This window comes from Biomphalaria glabrata, chromosome 1, assembly GCF_947242115.1.
Source record: "Biomphalaria glabrata chromosome 1, xgBioGlab47.1, whole genome shotgun sequence".
In the NCBI taxonomy this organism is placed as follows: domain Eukaryota; kingdom Metazoa; phylum Mollusca; class Gastropoda; family Planorbidae; genus Biomphalaria; species Biomphalaria glabrata.
The window spans coordinates 58,285,138-58,309,673 of NC_074711.1; the positions used below are offsets into that span (position 1 = coordinate 58,285,138).

At 35.9% G+C, this 24,536-nt stretch overlaps 1 protein-coding gene across 5 annotated transcripts in view; it reads left to right on the top strand.

The window, feature by feature from the left end:
- Positions 1–1,419: 1,419 nt before the first annotated feature.
- The window catches only part of LOC106066722 (alpha-1-inhibitor 3-like), a 47,850-nt gene continuing 24,733 nt past the window's right edge, over positions 1,420–24,536 (top strand). For all 5 annotated transcript variants that reach the window (XM_056004373.1, XM_056004379.1, XM_056004398.1 and 2 more), the window contains exons 1-12: positions 1,420–1,577; positions 13,146–13,300; positions 14,530–14,715; positions 15,599–15,651; positions 18,459–18,528; positions 18,776–18,907; positions 19,044–19,128; positions 19,626–19,731; positions 20,367–20,582; positions 21,336–21,503; positions 22,314–22,505; positions 23,512–23,686. In XM_056004373.1, coding sequence (XP_055860348.1) covers positions 1,510–1,577; positions 13,146–13,300; positions 14,530–14,715; positions 15,599–15,651; positions 18,459–18,528; positions 18,776–18,907; positions 19,044–19,128; positions 19,626–19,731; positions 20,367–20,582; positions 21,336–21,503; positions 22,314–22,505; positions 23,512–23,686 — 1,606 coding nt within the window. In that variant the 5' untranslated portion in view covers positions 1,420–1,509. The remainder of the gene's footprint in view (positions 1,578–13,145; positions 13,301–14,529; positions 14,716–15,598; positions 15,652–18,458; positions 18,529–18,775; positions 18,908–19,043; positions 19,129–19,625; positions 19,732–20,366; positions 20,583–21,335; positions 21,504–22,313; positions 22,506–23,511; positions 23,687–24,536) is intronic.

Here is a 24,536-nt window from a genome sequence, read left to right on the forward strand (position 1 = left end):
TAACAGATACAGAAGTCCTTCGAAGAGCGTGTCTGCAAAGCATCCACACAATCCTGATGCAGTCCCAGCTGCGATGGGCAGGCCATGTCTACAGAATGGAAGACCACCGCATCCCAAAACGACTCTTGTATGGCCAACTAAGCGAAGGAAAGCGCTCGCAAGGTGGGCAAAGAATGCGCATCAGGGACACCCTCAAAGCTTCTCTGAAGGCGTTCAGCATAGACCCTGGCACCTGGGAGACAAAGGCACATGACAGAGCATCATGGCGTCGCGCTGTGAAAACTGGCACACAGGTTGCTGAGGAAAAAAGAACAACGCAGGCAGAAGAAAAACGCCAGAAAAGAAAAGCAAGACAAACGACACTAGCTCCAGCTGAAATAACCTGCCCAGTGTGCGTCCGAACATTCCGGGCTCACATAGGTCTCACCAGCCACATGAGGAGGCATAAAACCCCAGTGCAAAGCCCTCAGCCCCCTGGATGACAAAGTGGTCATCATCGAACCACGATGGACGAACTATATATATATATATATAAAGAAAGTATCAACACATCTAGCCATCTAGAGACCATAAAGAAAGTATCAACACATCTAGCCATATAGAGACCATAAAGAAAGTATCAATACATCCAGCCATCTAGAGACTATAAAGAAAGTATCAATACATCCAGCCACTAGAAACCATAAAGAAAGTATCAACACATCTAGCCATCTAGAGACTAAAGAAAGTATCAACACATAGCCATATAGAGACCATAAAGAAAGTATCAACACATATAGCCATATAGAGACCATAAAGAAATTATCAATACATCTAGCCATCTAGAGACTATAAAGAAAGTATCAATACATCTAGCCATCTAGAGACTATAAAGGAACGTCTGTAATTTATAAGATAAGATACTAAACAATTAATTAGCCAGTACTCAAGAACGACCTAAGGTCCCAATTTTTTCTTAAAAATTAGAAACTTTCTTTTTGAACAGAAGATAATTGCGTCTGTGTCAATCATGTGTCAATCAAATCATGCATGTTCTTTCGAGACTTAAACTGTGCTAAGTCATTGGTTTTTCTGGCTGATTCCATGGCACTAGGGAAGGAGGACCACTTGTATAAACTAGTCCGAACATATGGAATAAGAATTATGCCAATGTCATTGTGACTTTCTGAGTATTTTTATTTTTATAAATTAACTTTTGTATTTGGAAATTATGATTTAGTGTTTTATGTTATATTGCTACTTTACTATTTAGCCTTCTGTCCTGAGTTGTGACTAAGTTTTACTAATGGTGTTACTCTAGTCAAATGTGAATATTCCTTTGTTATTTCGGAAGCCAAATGCACTAGTCACCGGCCACTACGCACTTTGACTCCAAACACTACAACTTTTAATGTTTTTTAAAGTCCTGGATCGTATAAATAGAGTCCACGGCTGGCTTGAACAGCTCACAGCGAGCTTACCTCTCGTTAACTCAGTAAGGACGTTTTTACTAGATGTATATTTCTGACAATGGATGTTACGAGTAGAAGCCTCACACTATTTTTTATAACATTGGCCTCACTTTGTCATGCTGAAAAGTAAGTGTTTGGAATACATTTTTTAGTGTATTTGTTGTGATGGGCAAACTTAACTGAATTTTTTTAATAAAGATAAGATAAGATAATTTTTATTGATACAATCAAATGGAAATTCGGTTTGACTACAATTGACAACCTCGACGTAACTACTGTAACAATAACAATAACCAGCGTTTAATGAATTAGATTTCTATGTACTTCTCGATGAGGACAGATGATCTTGTGTAACACTCTGACCAAAAGTGGGATAAAGGATTTTTTTTCAATCTTTCTGTTTTAGTCCTAATGGAAAGGAGACGACCAATTCGTTCAGATCTTATGTAACAGTGATTTACTGGTTTAGTTGTTTAATTAAGGCTTAAGTTTAATTGGGGAAAAAAGTTTAACTAAAATCGAAATTTAATTTTTTTTTTTTTAGTTACAAACTTAAAAGCTCAATTAAAAATGTGTATACGTGGTTTTCTGATATTAACAACTTTGATTAATCAACTAAGGAAAGACAACGTATCCTTCATACAGCTGACCAACCTTTGTAAGAGCAATTATTTGTACATAATAACTAATGGATGATAGATTTAAAAAAAAATGGAATATTTTTACCTCGCCACTATCTCCCCTCCCATAACATGAACAAAAAAAAAGTCCTGGTCAAGCGAATACTTAAATCTCATGATAGACTTATTGGCTTGGTGCATAAGATGAACATGTATTTATTTGTTCAATTCTTCAATCATGAATACAGGTGGGAATAAATCTTCTAGCATTACCCACCGGCTACGCCCGTTGATTTGGTCCCAGGCTATATCTTGTTGCAGTTCACATGAACTTCCTCCCTTTTGTTTTCTGACATTTAACTTGGTCCCCCCCCCCCATTCTCCACCTTTACAAACAGTGTTATTTACACTATCACTATCAACGAATCAGGGTCCTTTGTGCTTATAACAAAGCGGTCAAGTTTTTCCATGCCTGGCCAGTTAGCTAGTAATTCTTTTCCCAAAGTGTTGAAAGATATACAGGTACATAAACTGTCAAATTGCTGGGAGCCGTTTCGGAGATCCTTGTCCAGGTTCCACCAATGAATTTTCAAGCTACTTGAAAAAAAGATGCAATTAACAATTATTTTGTCATATTGGAGATTGCTAATGATCGTTGCGGAAGTTATGAAGCCTATATCTGCACTTGAATGAAGCAGCATTTGGAATTTCGCTCAACATATTCGCCAAAAGCCAGAGTAAAGCTTCTCTGAAATTTCATGAATGGGACTGTTCCAAATTTCTTCCGAGTCACGTGGTAGTTGTATTTAGTGGTTCTAATCAATACGTTTACCGGAAATAATTTATTAATTGCAGGAAAATTAAGTACACCCATTAATAGTTTAAATCTTAGAAAGATAATGCTAAGCATATAAATTATAGTCTGCCTATTATTGATTTCAGAGCATTGGGATAAACAACTTTAGAAAAAGAACCTTTACATCCACACTATCCCTGCCCCAAAAGTAAATACACTGTGTGTCCGACAGCTTTTAACAATCTGGTCAGATAGACGTACACATGTAGGCCTAGTCTAGTGGACTGTGAGTCGATGATGACCCCCCCCCCCAAAAAAAAAAAAAACAAACGCTTTTTATTTCATGATCCTTACGCATTTTGGATTAAGGAAAAGAATCTATCAGTTTTATATTTTGGCTTTGAATGAATGAGATTTAATTAAACATATTTATAGACAAGGTTACTAAGACAGTTTGTGTGGAAACACAAACTCAAAATCGGCCCCCGAAGTGGTCCACCCATACAGGTAAAAAAGCAGGTATCAATACTTTCAGAAATAACATCAGAATTAAATTCGATCAAATACAAATGACATAGAAGAATGGAGAAAGAAGGTTTACAGATCTTATGTTGTGCCCCAGCGGTCCAGAAAACCAAAGGATAGGTGAAAGTGAATGTGAACCTGTCAATATGATGTCTTATAATGAATATCTAATTGAATCTAATTGCTTTGTAAATGGTCAATCTCTAATTCATCAAAAAAAAAAAAAAAACAACATTTTGTAAAAATTTAAAATTTTCGTTTAGATATGTGTTCTACTGCTGCCGTGTGATATTGCAGTTCACGCAATAATATGAAAAATTACTACTTATTAATTGTTGTTTTAAATTATGTATAATTTATATGCATACTAAATAGATTTTTTCTCTTTTAAAAAATAGTAACCATTTTTTTTTCGTGTAAATGTAATAGTTATTATGACAGAACGTACTTAACTTAGCAATACAAGAATTATTTTTTTTTACGAAAAATAAAAATCCGTTTGCATAAATGTGTTAAAAATATGGTAAATAGTCATCTCCTCTATTAAAGAGCCTCCAGTGTTTGTTACTATTAATAGTGAATAGTTGTAAGAGTGGTGTATTTTTATGAAACATTTCACACAAAACTAATAGCTTCTTTTCCCCTTTCGGGGGCCGCTAAAAATATCAATTAAAGGATTTTGTATAAGCGTCATGAGGCTACCAACACATTACTCTATCCAGAAATTACGTTTAACATAAATTACTTTATCTACACATTAATCATGCATTACTCTACGTAATACCAACACATTGCGATAAACATTCATTACAATACGTAGTACCTGTCAGGTGGGTTTTTGTCGCTTAGGTAGGGTATGATATTATGGTCCCGTATCCCCAGCCTGAACAGAGTAACACAAGAACCTAAAGGTAATAGCATATAAAATACAAACATTGAATAACAGTTATTCAACTGAACAGTTAGTGAATAACAACAGTTGTGAACAGGAACAATATTTAATTATACTTAATTGTAATTTTCAAACATATTTACATATACATCAATATCATTGAAGTTAGCATTTGATTAATAATTAGTCTAGTATCACACCAACAAGTTTCCGTAACACACCTTCACGCTCACACTCCATCTCGGCGCCCAACAGAACCTCAACTCCCTTCACCTCAACACCGATAGTTACTACACAACTCCAAGGGCGGAAAGACGACACACTTTCCCATAGCCCAAAGCCTAACACCGTACCCTTACAAGGGGGAAACAAACAACCAGCTACCTAGCTCACAAAAGAAGCTCTCTCTCTTGCGGGAACTAAGGATGACGTAAACACACACACACACAATATTCTAGACAACAAACGCACTAAAAGAAACTACTTCCTATACGCTAAAACACCAATATTAAATGCAAAGAAAACTTCATGCGCGCACGACAGTACGTTAAAAATACTTACTAATTATGTTAAACACACAGTTTACCCACACATTGCGTTAAAAAGACATTGCGTTCAACACACATTACGTCAAACACACATTATTTTAAACATACATTACATTATAAACACACACCTTTTTACCCTTACATTACGTATAGAACTCATTACTTTAAAAATTAAAAAAATATAACTTTACGTTGTTTTTTTAAAATTAAAAACAAAAACAAAAAATAAATAAAATAAATACACGTTTTGGATAAAGCATCAGTAGCTTAACAACAGATAACAAATTTGTAATATGTTTTAGAGATTTTCCCGCTAATTTTAACAATGTCATAGTAAGTAAAGTTCCCCTTTCAAACCTTGTGGTCTATAGGTTATCAATGTCAAGGACACTAAATTGAATCTAAATGTTGTCAACTAAAAAAAAAGCTACAAATGGAAGGGCTTCAAAACTTGATCCTTCAGTGCTAAATAATGTGATCTTTTTTTTTATTATTTCAATTTGTAGACTTTTTTTTTATTATTTCAATTTGTGGACTTTTTTTTATTATTTCAATTTGTAGACTTTTTTTTTATTATTTCAATTTGTAGACTTTTTTTTATTATTTCAATTTGTAGACTTTTTTTTTTATTATTTCAATTTGTAGACTTTTTTTTTATTATTTCAATATGTAGACTTTTTTTTTTTATTATTTCAATATGTAGACTTTTTTTTATTATTATTTCAATATGTAGACTTTTTTTTTTATTATTATTTCAATGTGTAGACTTTTTTTTTTTTTATTATTTCAATGTGTAGACTTTTTTTTATTATTATTTCAATATGTAGACTTTTTTTTTTTTATTATTTCAATGTGTAGACTTTTTTTTATTTTTTTGTTTTGGCAAGCTTTTTGGTGTATCTGGTGTACATGTTAGTAAGCTATGTTTTCTTAACCCTTTAAGTGCTGAGCTGTTTTACAATGAGTGCATACAAAATGGAATTACGATTCTGATGTTTAAAGGCTAAAGTACCACACGCATTTTAAGGGTTAAAGCTGAATGATTATTTTGTGGGATTTTCATCACTACAACAACATGGTGACATTCCACAATATATAATGAATGGAATTTCTCTGACTGGATGCTCAGAATAAACTATAAACTTGAGACTCAGTTTATAAATGAGTTTATGATTGAGCTTTTGACTCAGTTTAGGATTGAGTTTATGGCTGAGTGTGTGTTACAAACGGCATAACGACCCCACTCCAACCCCCGAAATAAAATCCACCACCTCGGAAGAATTTTACACACTGATCCATTTTCTTACCAGTCCATAACTCTAAATCTAAATTGACCACCTGGGGACAATGGTTATGCTTGCCCTGAATGTGCAAAATATTTAGGTCACAGCTGGAAAGCTCTCTCTCTCTCGAGGGGCACACATTAGAGACACAAAGAATAGTTCTTGCCAAAGACAGGCGCTAGGAAGCAACTTAACAAGCTGGGTTTCCACTGAAATAAAGTTAATAAGATAAGCTATTGTTGTAATAAACTAGAATAGGGTAAAATGTAGTTCATGTCCGACCATGTGCGCTTTATTATAGGCTTGCAATTCAATATTCTATAGCATGTTAGTCGTGACGATTTGTTTTCATTTGCGCATAATTATAGTTATCATTATATTTAATAAAGGCCTAAAATATGATTAAAAAATGTTTGCCTTATAGGAAAAATCCTTGCCAGCTGTCTTTCGATGTGATAAATGTGAACATTTCTTTGAACAAAAGTGAAGAGTGCAGTCATCTTGGTAAATGTTTATACGTCTTGCGGAGTTGCGGTCAGTGTTAGCGCTCGATAAAATAGCAGGTGAAACACGTCCACCGGTTTATGATAGAAGAGCTATCTGAATCAAAACGTTGATTTGTATCCACGGAGCACTGGCAGCAACATAAATCAACTGATAGCTTGGTTCACATGCTCGTTTTGTTTATTTCATGAAACATTTACAGTGAACTTAAAATAGCATTTCTTTTCTTTAATATTCTCTGTAATAAAAAAAAAGTTAAACCTACGTCTTTGAGCCATAGGTGGCAATTTGCACCCCCCTGCAAAACAATCCTGCGGGCGCCTATGACAGTCACACTTTCTTTATAAAATAAATATGTTGGCTTATTATCATGTTCAGCAAAAAAGTAAAGATTCGTTCACTTTTCCTGGTAGATTCTACATTCAGAGTCCCATTTCATAAACTCACAAAGGTTAAAGACCATGATACCACTCCATTAGGAAAAAGTGAGGGCCCAAACGTAGGTAAAGATATTTTTTTTTGTTTGGAAGGGGGATTTCTACATTTTGTGCCGACGTTTCGTCTGTACTGCGTCGCGGGCCCGATCTGGTTGCGGGCCGCATTTTGGCCATCACTGATTTAGACTATAGAATAGTAATAGTAATAGTTTATATTACGAAAAATGTTATAGGTATTATGTTTGATACTAGGAACGTTGAAGGACGTTACCTGAGTTTATTAATTGTGTAAGTCTGCAATCTTTATACATAAGCTATTTGTAAATAAATGTATTCAATGGCATTTGACACACCTATTTAGTATACATGTTGAGTTAAACAACTAAATGCACGCATTGACCAGACAGTTCTTGGCCATGAAACACAATGAAAACCATACACATTTGTTTTGTGTCTTTAAGTGTTTAAGTGTTTTAAGTGTATAGAAACTCAGACAGACACTTAGAAATAGACTTAGTGTGCTGAATCCTTAAACAGGTCTCTACTAACAGAGAGAGCGAATGAGAGAGAAGGATGGAGAGAAAATACAAGAAATTAAAGGCGAGGAATTGAGAGAAATAGTTAGACTGAGGGAGAACAAGGAAAGAAAAAGAAACAAACAGAGATAAAGAGAGAGAGAGAGGGAGAAACAGAAAAGGAAAGAAAGAGGATGAGAAAAAAGCCCTCTTTATTTGGGCAAAGTATTGATCGAAAATTGCTACAGTAAAAAAATAGTTTAAAAAAAAAAGGCGTGCAGTCATCTAAACAATACAAAAATTGTTTTTAGTTACACACACACACACGCCACCTTGGCTCATTATCTGCTACCAGGTACATAAAGCTGAATACAATCAAACTGAGCGTAAAGGTTAATAAAGTAAAATACTTGTAGTCATGGGCGTAGCCAGGGGGGGGGTGTTTTGGGGTTCAACCCCCCCCCCTAAATGAAATCCCCCTCCCGGGGGGGGGGGGTTGGAGTTTAGTGACTGATCTTTTGCTTTAATTTTGTTTATTTTAGGTGAAATTTTAATACTAAACCATCACTTGCCCTAGCACAGCCAAGGGGGTTTTGAGTTTAAAACCCCCTACCAAGGGGCTTTGAGTTTGAAACCCCTACCAGGGGGTTTTGAGGGGCTTTGAGTTTGAAACCCTCTACCAGGGGTTTTGAGTTTAAAACACCCTACCAGGGGGTTTTAAGTTTAAAACTCTCTACCAGGGGGTTTTGAGTTTGAAAACCCATACCAAGGGGTCTTAAACCTACCAGGGGTTTAGCTTTTAAATCCCACTCTTCTTAAAACAAAAAAAAAAAAAAAAGACAGTCCCCAAATTCCAAGAGCACATCTAAGGAAGATTTTGATTTTAAACCCCTCTCCAAAATTTACGATAAACCCCTCTTCAATATAAAAAAGCAAATTACACACTCAAAATTGTATGAGCGTAGCCAAAGGGGTTTTGAGTTTAAACCCCTCTTCAGCTGGGTTTGAAGCTAAAAATACCTCTTCAATATAAAAAAAAAGCAAATTACACACTAAAATTCTTTGAGCGTAGCCAAGCCAATGCCAATCCAATGGGGGGGGGGGGGGGGTTTGAGTTTCAACCCCTCTCCTTCAGATGGCTTTTTTAAAAGTTTAAAACCCCTCAAGATAGTTTTGAGTTTAAAGTCCCCCTACAGTGCGTTTTAAGGTTGAAAGCCTCTCTCTTCAATATTATTTCTAAAGCAAACTACAGTCACCACATTCTATGACCGTAGCTAAATGTGGTTTTGAATAAAAAAAAAAAAAAAAAACTCTAGATATATTTTAGTTTAAAACCCCGAATAGATGATTTTGACAATAATACGTCCCTTTTCAATATAACATCTAAAGCAAAATAGTCACCTAATTCCAAGATTGTAGCCAAGAGAAGTTACACATGTCTACCAGTGGCTGGGCTCCATTAATGAAGTGCAATGAATTGTCATCTACCGAAATTGAAAAGCACTAAATGTGGATAAGACGGATTTTAGGAGTCAGTTCTAGAGATCGGGTCTAAATCAAGGAAATCCTTTGCCGAAGTGGGAGACGACCCCTTAGTAAGGTTGTGTGACAGAGCGTCGCATGAGGTTTGCAGGACATGTTCTCCGACAAAATGAATTACGCATAATAAGAGTTGCGATGACATCCTAGTACAACTTGGCGCCACACTTTCATAAAGGTCCTCAGAGCAGGTGGGAAGAGGGTTCAGACATTGCCAGTGACAGATTTTTGTGGAAACAGCTTGCCAGCAAATGCGCCGAACGGCGCGGTAGGGTCTAAGTCAGTAAGAATAGCACATTAGGTTTTTGAAATAAAACTTTTTAAAAGCAAAATAATGCTTTCTAGGTACCTCAGAATATGCATATAGTTGGCTTTTAATACCAGAAATAGTGCTTGGCCCGCGCTGGGGGAGCGCTAAGACCCCTTGCTGGAAAGGGCGAGTACTCTACAATTTTTTCACTAACTCCAGGAAAAACCTATTCAAGGGCACAATAAACGTCTTCCAAAAGAATGAAGGGTCAGAATGTAATAGAGATTAATTATACACACACACATTCATACATCCAAACATATATATATATATATATATATATATATATATAGTTTTTTTCGGGGGGGGGGGAGAAAAAAATCCCCTCCCAAAACCCCACCCCCACCCCCCGAAAAAAAAACCTGGCTACGCCCATGCTTGTAGTCATACTCTACCATCTTTACTATTACAAAGTCTCCAAGAAACATCGAATTCAAAAGGGCGTTGCGCGGATTTTTAATAGAAGCCAAATAAATGCGATTCTGCTGTTTATTGGATGTCGCTACATCTTACGGAACAGAACGTAGGCCTATCATATTTCCCAGAAATATTCGTGCGATCCATGGAGTCATCTCTTCCAGTCTAGATGTACCGCGTTTTTCCTCGAAACTTAGACCCGAGAGCCTTTTCTGTACAAGAACCAAAGCTTTGGAACTCGCTTTTCATTGCTCTTAGACAAACCACATTTATAACAACACCTAAGAACATTTCAATCTACTAGTTTAAACTTCCTTATATCAATGTACACTCTATATCTGCTTCACGTCCGTTCAATTTTCAAGCGCCTTGAGCTTACATTGCTTAATTACATTGTTAATTCTGAACACAATTGAATTAATAGAATAAAGTGAAAGAGAGAAGAGAATAGAGAAAGTTTGAAGGAAGATTTTAGTGATTTTAAGAAAGGGAGAAATGCAGAGGCGTAGTGAGGTGGGGGCACGATGTCCCGGGCGCCATCCTCAGGGGGGGGGGCGCCACACGCAACCTATATTTCTATGTGATGTCCATGGAAATGGAGGGGGGGGGCGCCAATAAATAATCTTGCCCCAGGCGAACGTTTTGCTCACGACGCCTCTGGAGAGATGTGAAAGACGAGTATGCAAAGAGTTCTCATTGGAAGAAAGTAGGCGACGTAGATACCAGAGGGAGAAAGGGAGGGAGATAGAGAGATAGTGAGAAAGAAATCCATTGTAATAAGACTATAAAAAAAGCAGACAAGAGAAACCAGTTCCGGCCTCTTGTCTGTTTCCGTCCCAGTGACATCCCCAACATACCCAAGACGAACAGTTGATGTGAATCGTGCGATATTAAACTAGGTCGTAGAGGATGGTATGATTGTACATGAGTACGGTAAACATCCACTCATGCAATAGCTATAAGACTCCTTTAGGAAGTAAGCTATAGGCCTTATTGCTTAACAAAAAATGCTGCATAGATGTCATAAGCTCATATTGGTCTACCTCATTATGTTTTCGTCGATCAAAGCTATGGAAATATAGACTCAATGTTTTTTTTTAAGCACTTGGGGTCCTGGGTTAGAATCAGGATAAGACTGGGATATTGAATTTCGTGACTTTCAGGGCGCCCCTTCTTCCACCCAGCTCTAATGGATACCTGATACAAGTTGGGTAAAGGTGGTTGGTCGTTGTGCTGGCCTCATTACACCAAGCGCTTTAACGCTCAACCCCCGAATTTTGGTCCGAATGCCCATATAGTCTTCCGAGCTGCGTAGCTAAATCACAAATCACTTTTGTAATCTTAAACACTTGAGCCGAGAATCGATGGACAAAGAAACGTAATGGAGAAATTGAGAGATTCAATGCACACATGGATGGGATCCTCTGCTAAGAAATTACTGATCTGTTCCTCGCTAGTTTGACACTAAAGATTCAACATCTGCAGCAAAACCTCGTGATAATAAGGCATTGTCACGTGCGCAAGGAACTTGTGAAAGAAGTTTTTGTACGTTAAAACGCTGAAAAGCAACATGACACAAAAACATTTGGGTATATATATATATATATATATATATATATATATATATATATATATATATATATATATATATATACCCAAATAGCTTATATAGCTTATAAGCTTATATGCATATAGGAAAATAATAAATAAATTAAATTAAAACTCAAACTGGAATGTAAAGAAAAAAACAACATTCTTTCCAAAAGTTGACGTCACTGCAGATCTGACGAAACATTCACATATAGGTCAATTCCTTCTTTCATGGCTGCAGACTAAATATCAATTTATTTCGATCTATAGGGCAGATGATGTTAAGACCACGGTTAACGAGCAGGGTGTCATGTGGCCAGCACAACAACCAACCACATTTACTTTCCGCAACTTAAGTCGGGTACCCATTAAAGTTGGGCGCCCTAAAATTCCAAAAATTCAAAATTCCAGTCTTCGCCGAGATTCGAACCCGGGACCCCATGTTTCATAACCCACGCCACATTCTTCTGGACTCACTGCCATTCAAAATGGACCAATCGACGACCCCCCACCGGCCCATTTTTGGGTACCTGTCCATCGGATATGTAGCCAGTCCGCCCTTGTATATAAATTAATCCAAAATGATACACTGAAGAGGATCGTTCTATATTTGGTACAATTCCGAATAAAGTTTTAAACTTCTTCATATCTTGAACCACCAGAACAGGCTTAAGTTAATAAGGCTAAGTAGCTTAGCCTGCTCCATGACATCATGGCTTCTGATGAGGTCTTTCGAGATTGTGTCTTGTGTCTCAAGGAAAGCGTTGGTTTTTGTTTCATAAGGTTTAAAAAAGCAGATGCCCTCAGCATCATCTGCTCTATAGATCGTAGGTTTGAAAAAAAAAAAGGACAGATCTTTCTAGTATACAGGACGTAGCTGGCCACACAAAAGAAATATTGTTGGCCTCCTTCAGTGGTGAAACAAATGATCCATCTCATAGCAAAAGCTATGGTCGGAACGATGTCGCCAAACATAGCAGTTCCCCCTTCTCTCCACGCAGCTGATGTGTCCAAAGTAACGGTAGCTAGTACAGTTTGGGATCAGCGGCGTCACGGGTTCCGCCAGGGTGTAGCACTGAGTACTGAAAGCTGCATTGGGTCACCAGCTCCTGAGATTTGCACAGGGTTGACTCGCAAAACCTTTCGCTTAATTGGGCCTAGCCGCAGCAGAGGTTTGGATTCATAGCTTTCCTTCCCCTCAATGGGTAGCCAGCCAAAGCTAACGAACATTTCCGGCCAAAGCTTAATGGTGCAACAAAGCAAAATAAAGACGCATTTATGTCAAGCTGCCTTCTCAACCCACAGCATGTTGGCTAACTTCATCAGCTTATAAACTATCTCTCATTCCCTTCTCTTTAATAAACCAAGTTTTGATAGACTCTTTTCATGTTGTGCAGCTTTTCCATGAGAAAACTCCACCCCCCCCCCTCTAACTTGCATATGTCATAGATAGCTAAATTACGCAGATGGCAAAATAAGTAGTATCAGTGTTAGATCTACTATCTGATGGTTTTCTATGTTTGTTTTTGTTTTGGCTCCTTTCATGGTTTACAGTAGTTCACTAGTCAGATCATGGAACACACACTCATCAAAATCATAGGCTACAAAATCAAAATGTAGCCATAAAATACGAAAAAAAAATATGTTGATATGAAACCATGAATTTTTTATATATTTCATGAATATGTATACATTACTTTTTTATTATTTATTTACAGCAACTTTCTATTAACATTGCCTAAAGCTATTTACGCTGGAAGTAAAACAGAGTTTTGTCTGACAGCTTACAACGACATCAAAGTGACAATAGATTTCATAAGTTTAAGAAATGTACAAGACACGCCTGTTCAAATTGAAGATAGCTACTCTAGGGGTGCGTCTCAAGTATTTATTTTTTCCCTTCAAAAGCATGTTAAACTCACCATTGTATATAAAATTGTGATCACAAATTATTTCAAATATAGTTTTCTATTAAGAACATTAAAAGTGGGATACATCGTCAACAGAAACCATTGATGTTTTCTATGTAATTACTACATAATAAGGTTTGTTGTCGAGATATCTAAAGAGTACAGTATATCACGAGGCTATGTTGCGACCTACATATTTTGCCTTATCAATCGCAGACGTACAAATTGTCTGCAGGTGGTCGGTTTGGTTTCTCTTTCCGTCGTCTAACCTATCTTCGGTAGTATATTTTGTTTAGGACTCAAATGCACAGAATACAGCATTGACATTTCTGAAACTACCTGCATGCTTAAAATATGTTACATAAATATTTTATTTTCAGTAACCCATTCTCTAGTATAAATTCGCATCGCTATTTTGTCCATATAACAATATTTTTTTCTATGATTAATGCTGGCATTATTACCAGGCCAACAAAATCGATAAAATAAATTAATTAATATAGGCCTATTTAAATTAAACAATAAGAAACGAAAAAAAAACACGACATCTTAGGGTTTACTAAAAGTGCTATGTCTAAGACCCATGATAAGACCACAACAGTTCATTTTGTAATGGCCATAGAATAAAAACCTAAAGAGAAACGTAAGAAATAAATACAAAAGACTAGAAGAGATTTTATAAACTGTTCTTGTGGTTGTGGTACGCGCTCTGGACTGTCGTCTCGACGATCTGAAGCTCAAATCCTGGCCGCTGCAATCCGCCTTCGTCCTGCGCGGGGTTTGGGTTAGGATTTGATGATCTTCCATTCTGAAAGAATATCAGAAACTCTGAGAAACATGAAAAAAAAAAAAACCCAGATAAACAATGTCCAGTACACTTTATTGGGGGCGCGGTAGCTGAGTGCTTGTCTTCCAAACCTGGGCTCCTGGGTTCGAATCTTGGTGTAGACTGCTTTGAATTTCGAGATTTCTAGGGCGATCCTGAGTCACCCAACTCTAATGGGTAACTGACTTTAATTTGTGAAAGTAAAGGCGTTTAGTCTTCGTGCTTGTTAACCTTTGGCCAAACACACACACACAGACAGGGGAACTTTAATTTCTTTTTTTTTACATTATATATACTTCCCCCCCCCCTTCTTCTTGTGAAAAGTAAACATTGTAAACATTATTACATCTTTTTTTATCTAAATAGGCGAACAAAAATGCACAAATTTCCAAGCTCCACCACAAGGGGAATACAGGCTCGAGGTGACCACACAATCCACAGAACCCGGGGCAGTTAGTGAACTTCACAACTCAACAAAAGTCACTGTTCATGGCAGCAAACTGATCACTTTTATTCAGACTGACAAACCCATGTACAAGCCAGGTCAGAAAGGTAAGAACATCACACAGACGCTCACGATTGTTTTTTTTTTTACAAGTTTAACAAAAGTATAACAATGCAATGTTAGTTTTGTTGTGTGAACCTGTTTCTTCCTTTAAGACAGAATTTCACAAAGACATTGGAGTGGGCGGGGTGAGTGCCCTTACTGACGCTGCAACAAGATCCAACCTCTACCTCTAGATGTCACTGTAATAAGTATTAGTCAACACTCTAATATTACCTCTCCACGAGTTTAAAATGCTTCTCCTTCAATTAAGTTCGACAGATGCAAAAATGAGACACGTTAAAGTTGTCTCATTTGTATTTATACAGACAGCATATCTTATAGGCATATTATCTTATAGGCATATTATCTTATAGACATATTATCTTAAAATCTATTTAGTGCTGGACCTATAGGCAACATAAGCTATAGTTTAGGGACCGAAATTGTTTGCCCCCCCCCCCCCCCCCCCAAAAAAAAAGTTTTTCCATCATTTCGGAGAAAGAGAAAAAGAAAAATTGGTCTTATATTCATTACAAAGGGCCCCATACCTCTGCTTAGAGCCTTATCAGGTTCACACACGGACTTGCTTTTCTTGACATTACAGACATGTTCCTGTTGAGCTTTTCCATGATATTACTTTAAACCCTACTGGGTGAATGGTGCGCGGTGACTGAGCAGTAAAGCACTAGGTTCAAATCCTAGTAAAGAGTGGGATTTTTTAATTACGGGATCTTTGGACGCCTCTGAATACATGACACCTTCGATAACCATGGTCCACAGAAACAGATGACCTTTACATCATCTGCCCTATAGATCGCACGGTCTGAAAGGGGAACTTTTTTTTTTTTTTTTTTACTTTATTAACTAAGTGAACATTTATTTCCACAGTGATGTTCCGTGTCTTTACTTTGATGAGGAATCTCAAACCAAGAACAGAAAATGTAAGAGTTGAATTATATTCTCATATCTTTGTCTGTGTATTTAATTGATAGACGCCTTTATTTTTGGATTACATATACTTCTATGTGCGGTGATCCTTGTACGTGCTTTCAAGACCGCGGGCGGGATATGACCCTTACATAGTCTAGGCCTAAGTCTGTGGAATCTTGTATTTGTTTTGAAAAGCCAGCCGCACCCAAGGATTGAGAAGGTTGGGTCTGTTGCAGAGTTTCCCGCTTTGATAATCAGCTTTTCAGTGATCTGCATTCTTTGCTGATGGCTGAACTCTAGTTCCCCTTCCAGACCTTCCGATCTGGCTTCTTTGTCCACGGTGAACTCTAGTTCCCCTTCCAGACCTTCCGATCTGGCTTCTTTGTCCACGGTGAACTCTAGTTCCCCTTCCAGACCTTCCGATCTGGCTTCTTTGTCCACGGTGAACTCTAGTTCCCCTTCCAGACCTTCCGATCTGGCTTCTTTGTCCACGGTGAACTCTAGTTCCCCTTCCAGACCTTCCGATCTGGCTTCTTTGTCCACGGTGAACTCTAGTTCCCCTTCCAGACCTTCCGATCTGGCTTCTTTGTCCACGGTGAACTCTAGCCTATCTAAAAAAATATAGACGTTCACGGCTTTGAGCCACGAGAAGCGACCGAGAGCTAGCGTTTCCGCAGTAGCGGACTTAGGGGGTGGCAAGTGGGGCTACCGCCCCTGGCCCCGCGCCTGAGGTGGGCCCAGCGATCGGAGACTTATTGTCATCTTCGAAAACCAAATCAGTTGTCATTTTTGGTTTCGAAATACTGTTCAGTTTCGGTAAAGACAGTATCTAATGACCTGTCGATTCTACGAGGCTATCATCGTTTAACAGTTCACAATAAAAACACGTAGGTGGAAGCAACCAAGCCGAACCGTAGGCTATATTTCGTATTTAAACATCGACGTCCAAACGGATTTTATTAGGAAACTGCGTAGTGATCAAGTTTGAACTACTCTTTGAATTATGAAAGTTGTACATGAAAGAGTCATTTTTAACATTTATAGTAACATAAAATTCAGATTAAAAAAGATTTTCTTAAAAATGTAAATTATAATAAAAATGCAGTGTTTTCTTGACTTTCACTATTGATAAGACCGCACGCGAAGGTCAGATTTTCGTGGTATTTAATTTCACATAGCCTTACGTGATAGTTTCGGATATAAACAGTATCATAGGACATCCCCAAATGCAACCTCTAGATAACCATTTCCCATTTCATTAATAACTTTTACATGCTGTTCCTTTTAAAAACTCATTAAATGTTCAGTAATTTTTAAAAGTGTCATACAGCACTATTATGTCGCATAACAGTATAAAAAGGTACGCATACATTAAATTTACTGTTAATTTAGTCTGTAATGGGGAAAAAAAAGGTTGAGGGTGTATGAGAAGGATTCCTTTTTTGGTACTGTAACCTAGCCTGTAATGAAACAGTTGATGTGCTTGTACAGGTAGTTCGGCCAATCAACTTCCAGAAAATTTGGCGATGACGTATTGAGGTGTTTTTCCAATCAGCTGCGAAAGTGTATGGACCACTGTAGCTCTTATAGCCCACTTTGTTCTTATAGAACGTCCAATTGGCTTCAAGTGAGAGAGGAGACTTAATATGAGTAGTGTGCGAGTGTTTTCCTTTTTCATTTGCTTCTGGTAATTACAATTACAATACAGTATATAATGTACTTACGTAAGGTAGCTACTTAATGTTTTGTAGTAAAAATAAGGCCCACAGCTTAAAGGCGGACATACTGTATGGTTATTGTTACAGCTTATGAGACGGATGAGCCCGTTAGCGTGATGAGTTTACCGGTAGGCCTACGGCTAAAGGCCCTGCACATGACGCTCGCCCAGGGGCCCTCGCACTGCTAAGGCCGCCCCTGCCCGTTTCCCATACGTGGCTGATAATTTCACATTCTTTGAGGAAGCTCTTGATAGTGTCTTTATATCACTTGTGTTGCACGTCTTGAGAGCGTTTTCTAGCAATCATTGCTCCATTAAAATTTTTTAAGAAGCCAATTTAATTAATTGAGGCATGTATATACCAGCCCATCGTAATTAATACCTTTTTGTTGCGGATACTGTTCATCTGTGACAGATGTATCTTATCAAAATTTGGTAGATCTTGAATCTTTCTTAGCAGATGGGGAAATAGTTTAGTTTTTTTTTTTTTTTAATGTGGCAGGATTAACGCTCATTGTTTTGATAAAACTAATAAATGTATGCTACTTTCATCCTAAAGATAAATACTACTATTGTAGATCTAGAATAGATCTAAATCCTAGAAGTAGATGACTAGATCTAGATCTCTAGGTCTTTGCAATTATAGATCTATAATATATTATACCAATTATAGTATGTAATCTAGATGTATATAAATCTAGATGTCTACTTCTTACCCAATGATGAATGAAACTGCTTCAGTTGTCTTTTAAACTTAAAGGCAAAGGGGTTTCACTGATTGAAACTGTCACTGTGTCACTCACCACTACGATATACGAGTAGCCAACTATTACGAGTGACTATTATGTGGACTATGAATAAATTAGAGTATTTGCTGCTAGTTTGGCTTTCTGATTCTGAACATTGAAAATGAAAGAAAACTTTGTAAAATCAAATGAAATACCTTCATCTTCTTAAAATTCAGAATATACATAATACACAAGTAACCTATTTCCTTTTTTTTATTCCATGTTTCTCCTACAACTCTGGCTCTTAAATACATGTTGACATAGAATACATAGCTTATTAATAAAGTTATTACATTTTATGATTTTCTGACAGATAAAAAGTATTTATGTCTTGGATCCGAATGATGTTCGAGTAAAGCAATTCTTGGATGTTGAGCAAAAAGGTTTGCAATTTGAAAAATTGTTTTTTTTTGTAATAGAGCCTACTTGATTTAGTAGTAAAGTAGGTATAGATCTATCTAATACTGAGCTAATTTTTTCTATTTGCCTACACTTATGTTTGTACACTAAACTTGCTGAGAATTTTTTAATTTAAAGCTGATGTTTTAAATGTCTTTCAATTATCATTTCTTCATCTGTAATATGTGCCAATAATTAGGCCTCTACAATTTTTAAAATATTGCTATGCAGGCATTGGCAGTTTTGAGTTTCAGCTCATAGAAGAAGCCAAACTAGGGCCATGGAAAATTGAAGTATATTTAGATGATGAGGATGAAGTCAGACAGCGAGCAACTGTTCAAGAATTTGAAGTCAAAGAATATGGTAATGTACATGAGTTGATTTGGAAATGAAAAGATTGGTAATATTTTGTAAGAAAAGAAATTTCATTAATAAAGCACAAATAGTCTTTTAAGTTTTAATATGTTTGTCTAAATTCATTTCTTTTACTTTTTAACAGTGCTGCCTAGGTTTGAAGTGCTGATAACTGCACCAAATAACATTTTGATTACTGATAAGAATATCAAAGGCAAAGTATGCGCTCAGTAAGAAAAAATAATTTATACATAGCCTATAATAACATTGTTACTATTGAGTACAAATATTAATGGTAGGCCTACATCTTTCTTTATGCTGGTTATGTCCCCCCCAAAAAAGTTAATTTCTCCTTTCAGACCATGCGGTCTATAGGGCAGATGATGTTATGGCCATCTGTTTCTTTGTCGAACGGTTAAAGAGCAGGGTGTCATGTGGCCAGCACAACGACCAACCTTTTTTACTTTCCTTAACTAAAGTCAGGTACCCATTAGAGTTGGCTGGACTCAGGGTGCCCTAAAAAAATCAAGAAGTTCAAAATCCCAGTTTTCATCGAGATTTGAACCCTTGACCCCCAGGTTTGGAAGCCAAGCACTTATAAGGTACTCGGCCAACACACTCTCGCCGGTTTATGTTGGCTTGCTATAAAGGTTTAATGTAGTAGTACAATCTGCTTCATGTAGACATGTAACTTGTAACTTATCTCATTAAATGTTATTTATATCAGATATACATATGGCAAGCCAGTGAGTGGGTTTGTTCATATAGAGCTGAAGACATCCACTAACTTGTACAGATATTCACCTTCAGATAGCCAAGAACAAGTTAAGCAGGTCAGATGGGAGAAGACTTTCAATATAGAAATAAGTTAAAATTTAGTGTTACAAAGTTGTATTATGTATTATATTTTATTATGGGAAATATTCCTATTTTTTTACTGTAAGACCCTTTTCCAAAGTATCCATTATTTTGTTAACCTTTTAGCCCTTAAGCAGTTGTCATGAACTATCTACCGCGTCCCTAAGAGAAGGGATATAACTCCATAAAATTATTTTTTTTACAAAATTCACAGAAAAAAACTTTAAAAAATCATTTAAAAAACCCCACTTCCTTTGATGATAGAGAAAAATAGTCCTAGGGATGAGAATCATGTTTCAAGTCATGAATAGGTCTACAGAGCTCAATAACATTTAAATATTTTGTCCAATTTAGTTGCATTCCACTAGCAACAATTTCTTCTTTACTATATTGTTCTCAAATGGTTGTAAAACACTTACCCTGGCGCTATAGTTTTGAAATGGTTAAAGCATTATAGACTATTTCATTTAAAACATTTATAACACTAGAGCTTACAAAAAAGTGTAAAACAACTTTGGCATTGAGAAACTATTTGCTTTATGTACTTTCAATTTAAGCACTAAGTTATTTTGTATCCTCTAAATTTGAATTATATTATTGACAATTTCAGATCTCTGGTTGTTATGAATTCTCATTTGACATACCTGTTGAAAAACACTACACACTTTACTCATATAAACTGAATGTTACAGTCACAGAAAAAGGCACTGGAGTTGTTGTTAATAATGTCTTTGATGGACCGAAAATAACATATGAACCACTGACAATAGAAATTGAAGATTTTACTAAGGGTTTTTTTAAACCAGGATTACCTTATTATGGAAAAGTAAGCTGCTTTAAGTAAGAAAGGTAGATTTGGTTTTGTAAGCTAGGTGTTTTTTAACATTATTTGCCAAAAATGATTTTTCCTGGCTTGTCTTTTATTACAAGCTTTTAATAGTGTAATTTTACCAATCTTTACCACATTTCTGAAATTATGGCAAAAAGTTTTTATTTGTGGAAATGCTGCTTCGAGTAAAGAGCCATATGAACTAGAAGCATAACCCTAATCTTCTTCGTTGGGTCATACTCTTCTTGTAGGTCATGCAACTCCAACTGTATCTTTTGGTTCTGGAATAGTCTGAATGATATACTTATATATTGAAGAGTGGTTCTACATTTTTGCCTTTATTCAAGCCTCATAACTAAGGCTTCCAATAGTCTTGTATTTCTTAGCTGTTTGACCCAAAATTCCTGTGTTTCCAGAAAAAAAAAGTAAAACTTTTTTGTTAAGAGTTCATTGTGAATTGAGAATTAACATATCATTACATTTTTTGTACAAACAATCTATAACTTTGAAGTTATTTAGTTATTTAAATTTTTTTTCATAATACTAGTGGTAGAAGATAACCCTAGTTTGAAATAAAATATTCAGAATAAAGTTCCATAAATATAGTTTATAGCATTCTTATTTAACAAATTTAATATGATGTAGGACTAAAACATGCTGGTGACATGTGGCCTTCATACTGTAGTTTGCTGCCTTTGAAAAAGATAATCTATTTTTTTAAAGTAATGTGATCATTTCATGTATTTAAAGGTAACAGTGAAAAAAATTGATGGATCTCCTGCAGAGGGAGAGAAAATTATAGTTAGTACTCAGAATGAATTTCTGTACGCTGGAGAGTTTATCACAGATAGCAATGGCACATTCCTCTTCAGCCTGTGTGAAGGACTGACAAACAACAGATCATCTGTGCAGATCTCAGTAAGTGGAACGTTTCTTGGCTAATCAATTTTCTACTTAGTTTTTTTTTTGTTTTTTTTTTTACATGTTTTGGATGATCCAACAGAATTAGTTTATTAAATTCTAGTCCAAATTTCCCACAGAATTGTGTGGGCTGGTGGCTTAGAGGGTTTGAACCCAAGACCATCAAAATGACAGTCAAGGGAAAGTAGCATAAAAGATACTTACAAAACAGTATATTAAAGACAAAGTTTATATCAATTCACTCTGTCTGTCTGGTAAAAAGTGTGTACACATTATTTCTCCCACACCCATTCTCGGATCAAGCTGAAACTTTGCTCAATTATTCATAGACATAGACAAGACATGAATTAATAAATAAAAGGAACCAATTAGACAATTAATTACTGGTAATTCATTATTTTGTTTAATAGCAACAAGGGAAACTAATACTTTAGTATTCACAGATATGTCTAAATTTGTTGGGTTTAGTCCCCTTAAATAATTGTTAAAGCTATTTCTCCTTCATGCATTCTCCAATCATGTTGATACTTTAAACATTTATTGTAATTAACAAAACATGAATCAATAAACAAAAATACTCAATTAGACAATTAATTATTGGTAATTAATTATTTTGTTTATATCAAATAATGGAAATAACTTGTACATTATTGGTAGATATGGTTTTAAGGACGGAGTTCTTCCCCTCTAGATTAGCTTTATTTTTTTAAAAAAGGACTTTTATATTTTGCTTGTTTCAGTTTTATAATAAAAGAAAAGTTTTCTGAAAGGGATCAAATTGTAATGATGCATTTTTATGTCCTTTAGGCTGAGGCTCTGGGTTACAACTCTAGCCGTTACATTACCCGAGGCTTTAAAACTATTCAGCAGTGGTACTCTCCTTCACGCAGTTATGTGCAAATACCACCTGCAGAGGCACAGCTCAAATGTTCCGGTAAAGTGTCTTTGACTGTTCCTTTTACCACTAAAGAGAACTCTTTGGTACAATTTTACTACCAGGTAATGTTATGAGCTAGTTTTAGTGGTAACCTTGCATGTATTCTCACTTAACTTGTTGTATTATTTTATGCTTTAATTGACCTATGTTATGCTAATATCATGCTGACATTATGGAAATAGTGAGTTGTTTTTGAGTGCTAGTGTTTCCCTTTTACTCTTGTGCGTGTGAGATTTTTTATTGGGTGAACATATAAATTTAATTTAGTCAATATAAATATATTAACCCAAAACAAATATTCTAAAAAAAAAAGTAAAGGGACAATGCTAGCCTGTGAATCTGGCTTGTCATGTTTCAGTTGTTCTGGTATTGAAAATTTTGCTCATTCAGTTTTGTAAAAGAGCTTACAGGAAAGATTGGAAACAAAATTTGTGTTTATTGTTATAACACCACCATGTCCTTGTAAACACATAGCTACAGAAACCTCATGCTTTTAGACTGAATTTGAAATTACTTCTTTTGTAATAACTTTTGATGTAATTTTGGTTTGATTCTCAATTATTATTATAGATGTACAAGATATTACAAATATTTTGGCAACTTGAAAGAGTTTCTATATAATTGAGATGGTTTTGCTGAAGCATTTTCAAATAATTTACTGTTTTTGATTTCATGAATATTAAGATTAATCTTTGATATGTAAAACAAAAATAGAAAGTTATTTATAAAGATTTAGCAATTTTTATCTTCAAAAAATATTACACATGTTCCTGGGGGAGTGGTGGATGAGTGGTTAAATGCTTGGCTTCCGAACTAGGGGTCCTGGGCTCGAATCTTGGTGAAAACTGGGATTTTGAATTTTGGGATTTTTAGGGCGCGCCCCTGAGTCCACCCAACTGTAATGGGTTTCAGTTGGGGAATGTAAAGGTGGTTGCTCCTGTGCTGGCCACATGACACCCTGCTCATTAACCGTTGCCCAAAGAAACAGAAGAGCTTAACATCATCTGCCCTATGTATCGCTAGGTCTGAAAGGGGAACTTACTTACACATTTTCCTTCATATCATTAGGTGATTGCTAGAGGAAATCTGGTCAAGTCTGGTCACATAATACACAGTGGTGAATCAACTTATGATGACACTGCTCAGTCTCAGAGCAAATGTCTCAGACAGTTGTCAGAAGAAGAAAGAAATGAAACCCTTGGGTCAATTCATTATTACAGACCTTCAAGGGGATATTACCAAGGTAATGTCTAGCTCAATATCTACTCTATTTATTGAAGTATTTTAACACACAAAATGCTGACATGGATACATTTCTTGTGTAGTGCAAGGCTTAATAAAAAATGTTTTTCTGGAATAAAATATAGGAGAGTTCGGAAAAGTGTTGATGCTTCAGTCTTTCTGAAAAAAAAAAGCTTGTAAAATATTATTTTTATAAGGCTGAAACCTAGATACCTGATAGATAGTAATTCTTTACTAGTTATAGATAATTTAAAAAAAAAATAAATAAAGGCAAATTGAATCTGTGATAAGAAAAGATTGCAATACAGATACAAGTTTCCCTTTAACAAATGATCTGAATTCTATTGGTGGACCATTATTCTGACACTTGTCCACATTTAAAAAATCATTCTTTAACCTCTTTCCTTTCATATAGAGGCTTTCAAGTTATAAAACAAACATAGAAATCGAAAATCAAATAATAAAACCAGATGTGGGTTTTGTAATGTTATCACTAGACAGCTTGGCTAGTAAAAGTTAGCAGCACACAGGGAATTAGCAATGGCCTGGAAATGTAAATATTCACTCTGAAAAACAAACCTTGCTTATGCTTTTATTCAACCCAAAGTTCAATTGTATCTATCTCATTAAGTGGGGAATTCCTAAATGAGTGAAGTATTTGTTCCTCTCTGGAATGGGATGAAAGTCTTTCAGATCATAGTATAACAGCCAATAAAACAATAATTCAGACCTTAATTAGTTAGAATTTAATGTTTAGTATAAACTAGCCTTGTGCAAAAACTGTTTTTCCATTTTGAATTTGAATACTTGAGGTGGATTCTTTTTTCAAATCAGAATACCGATAATGGCTA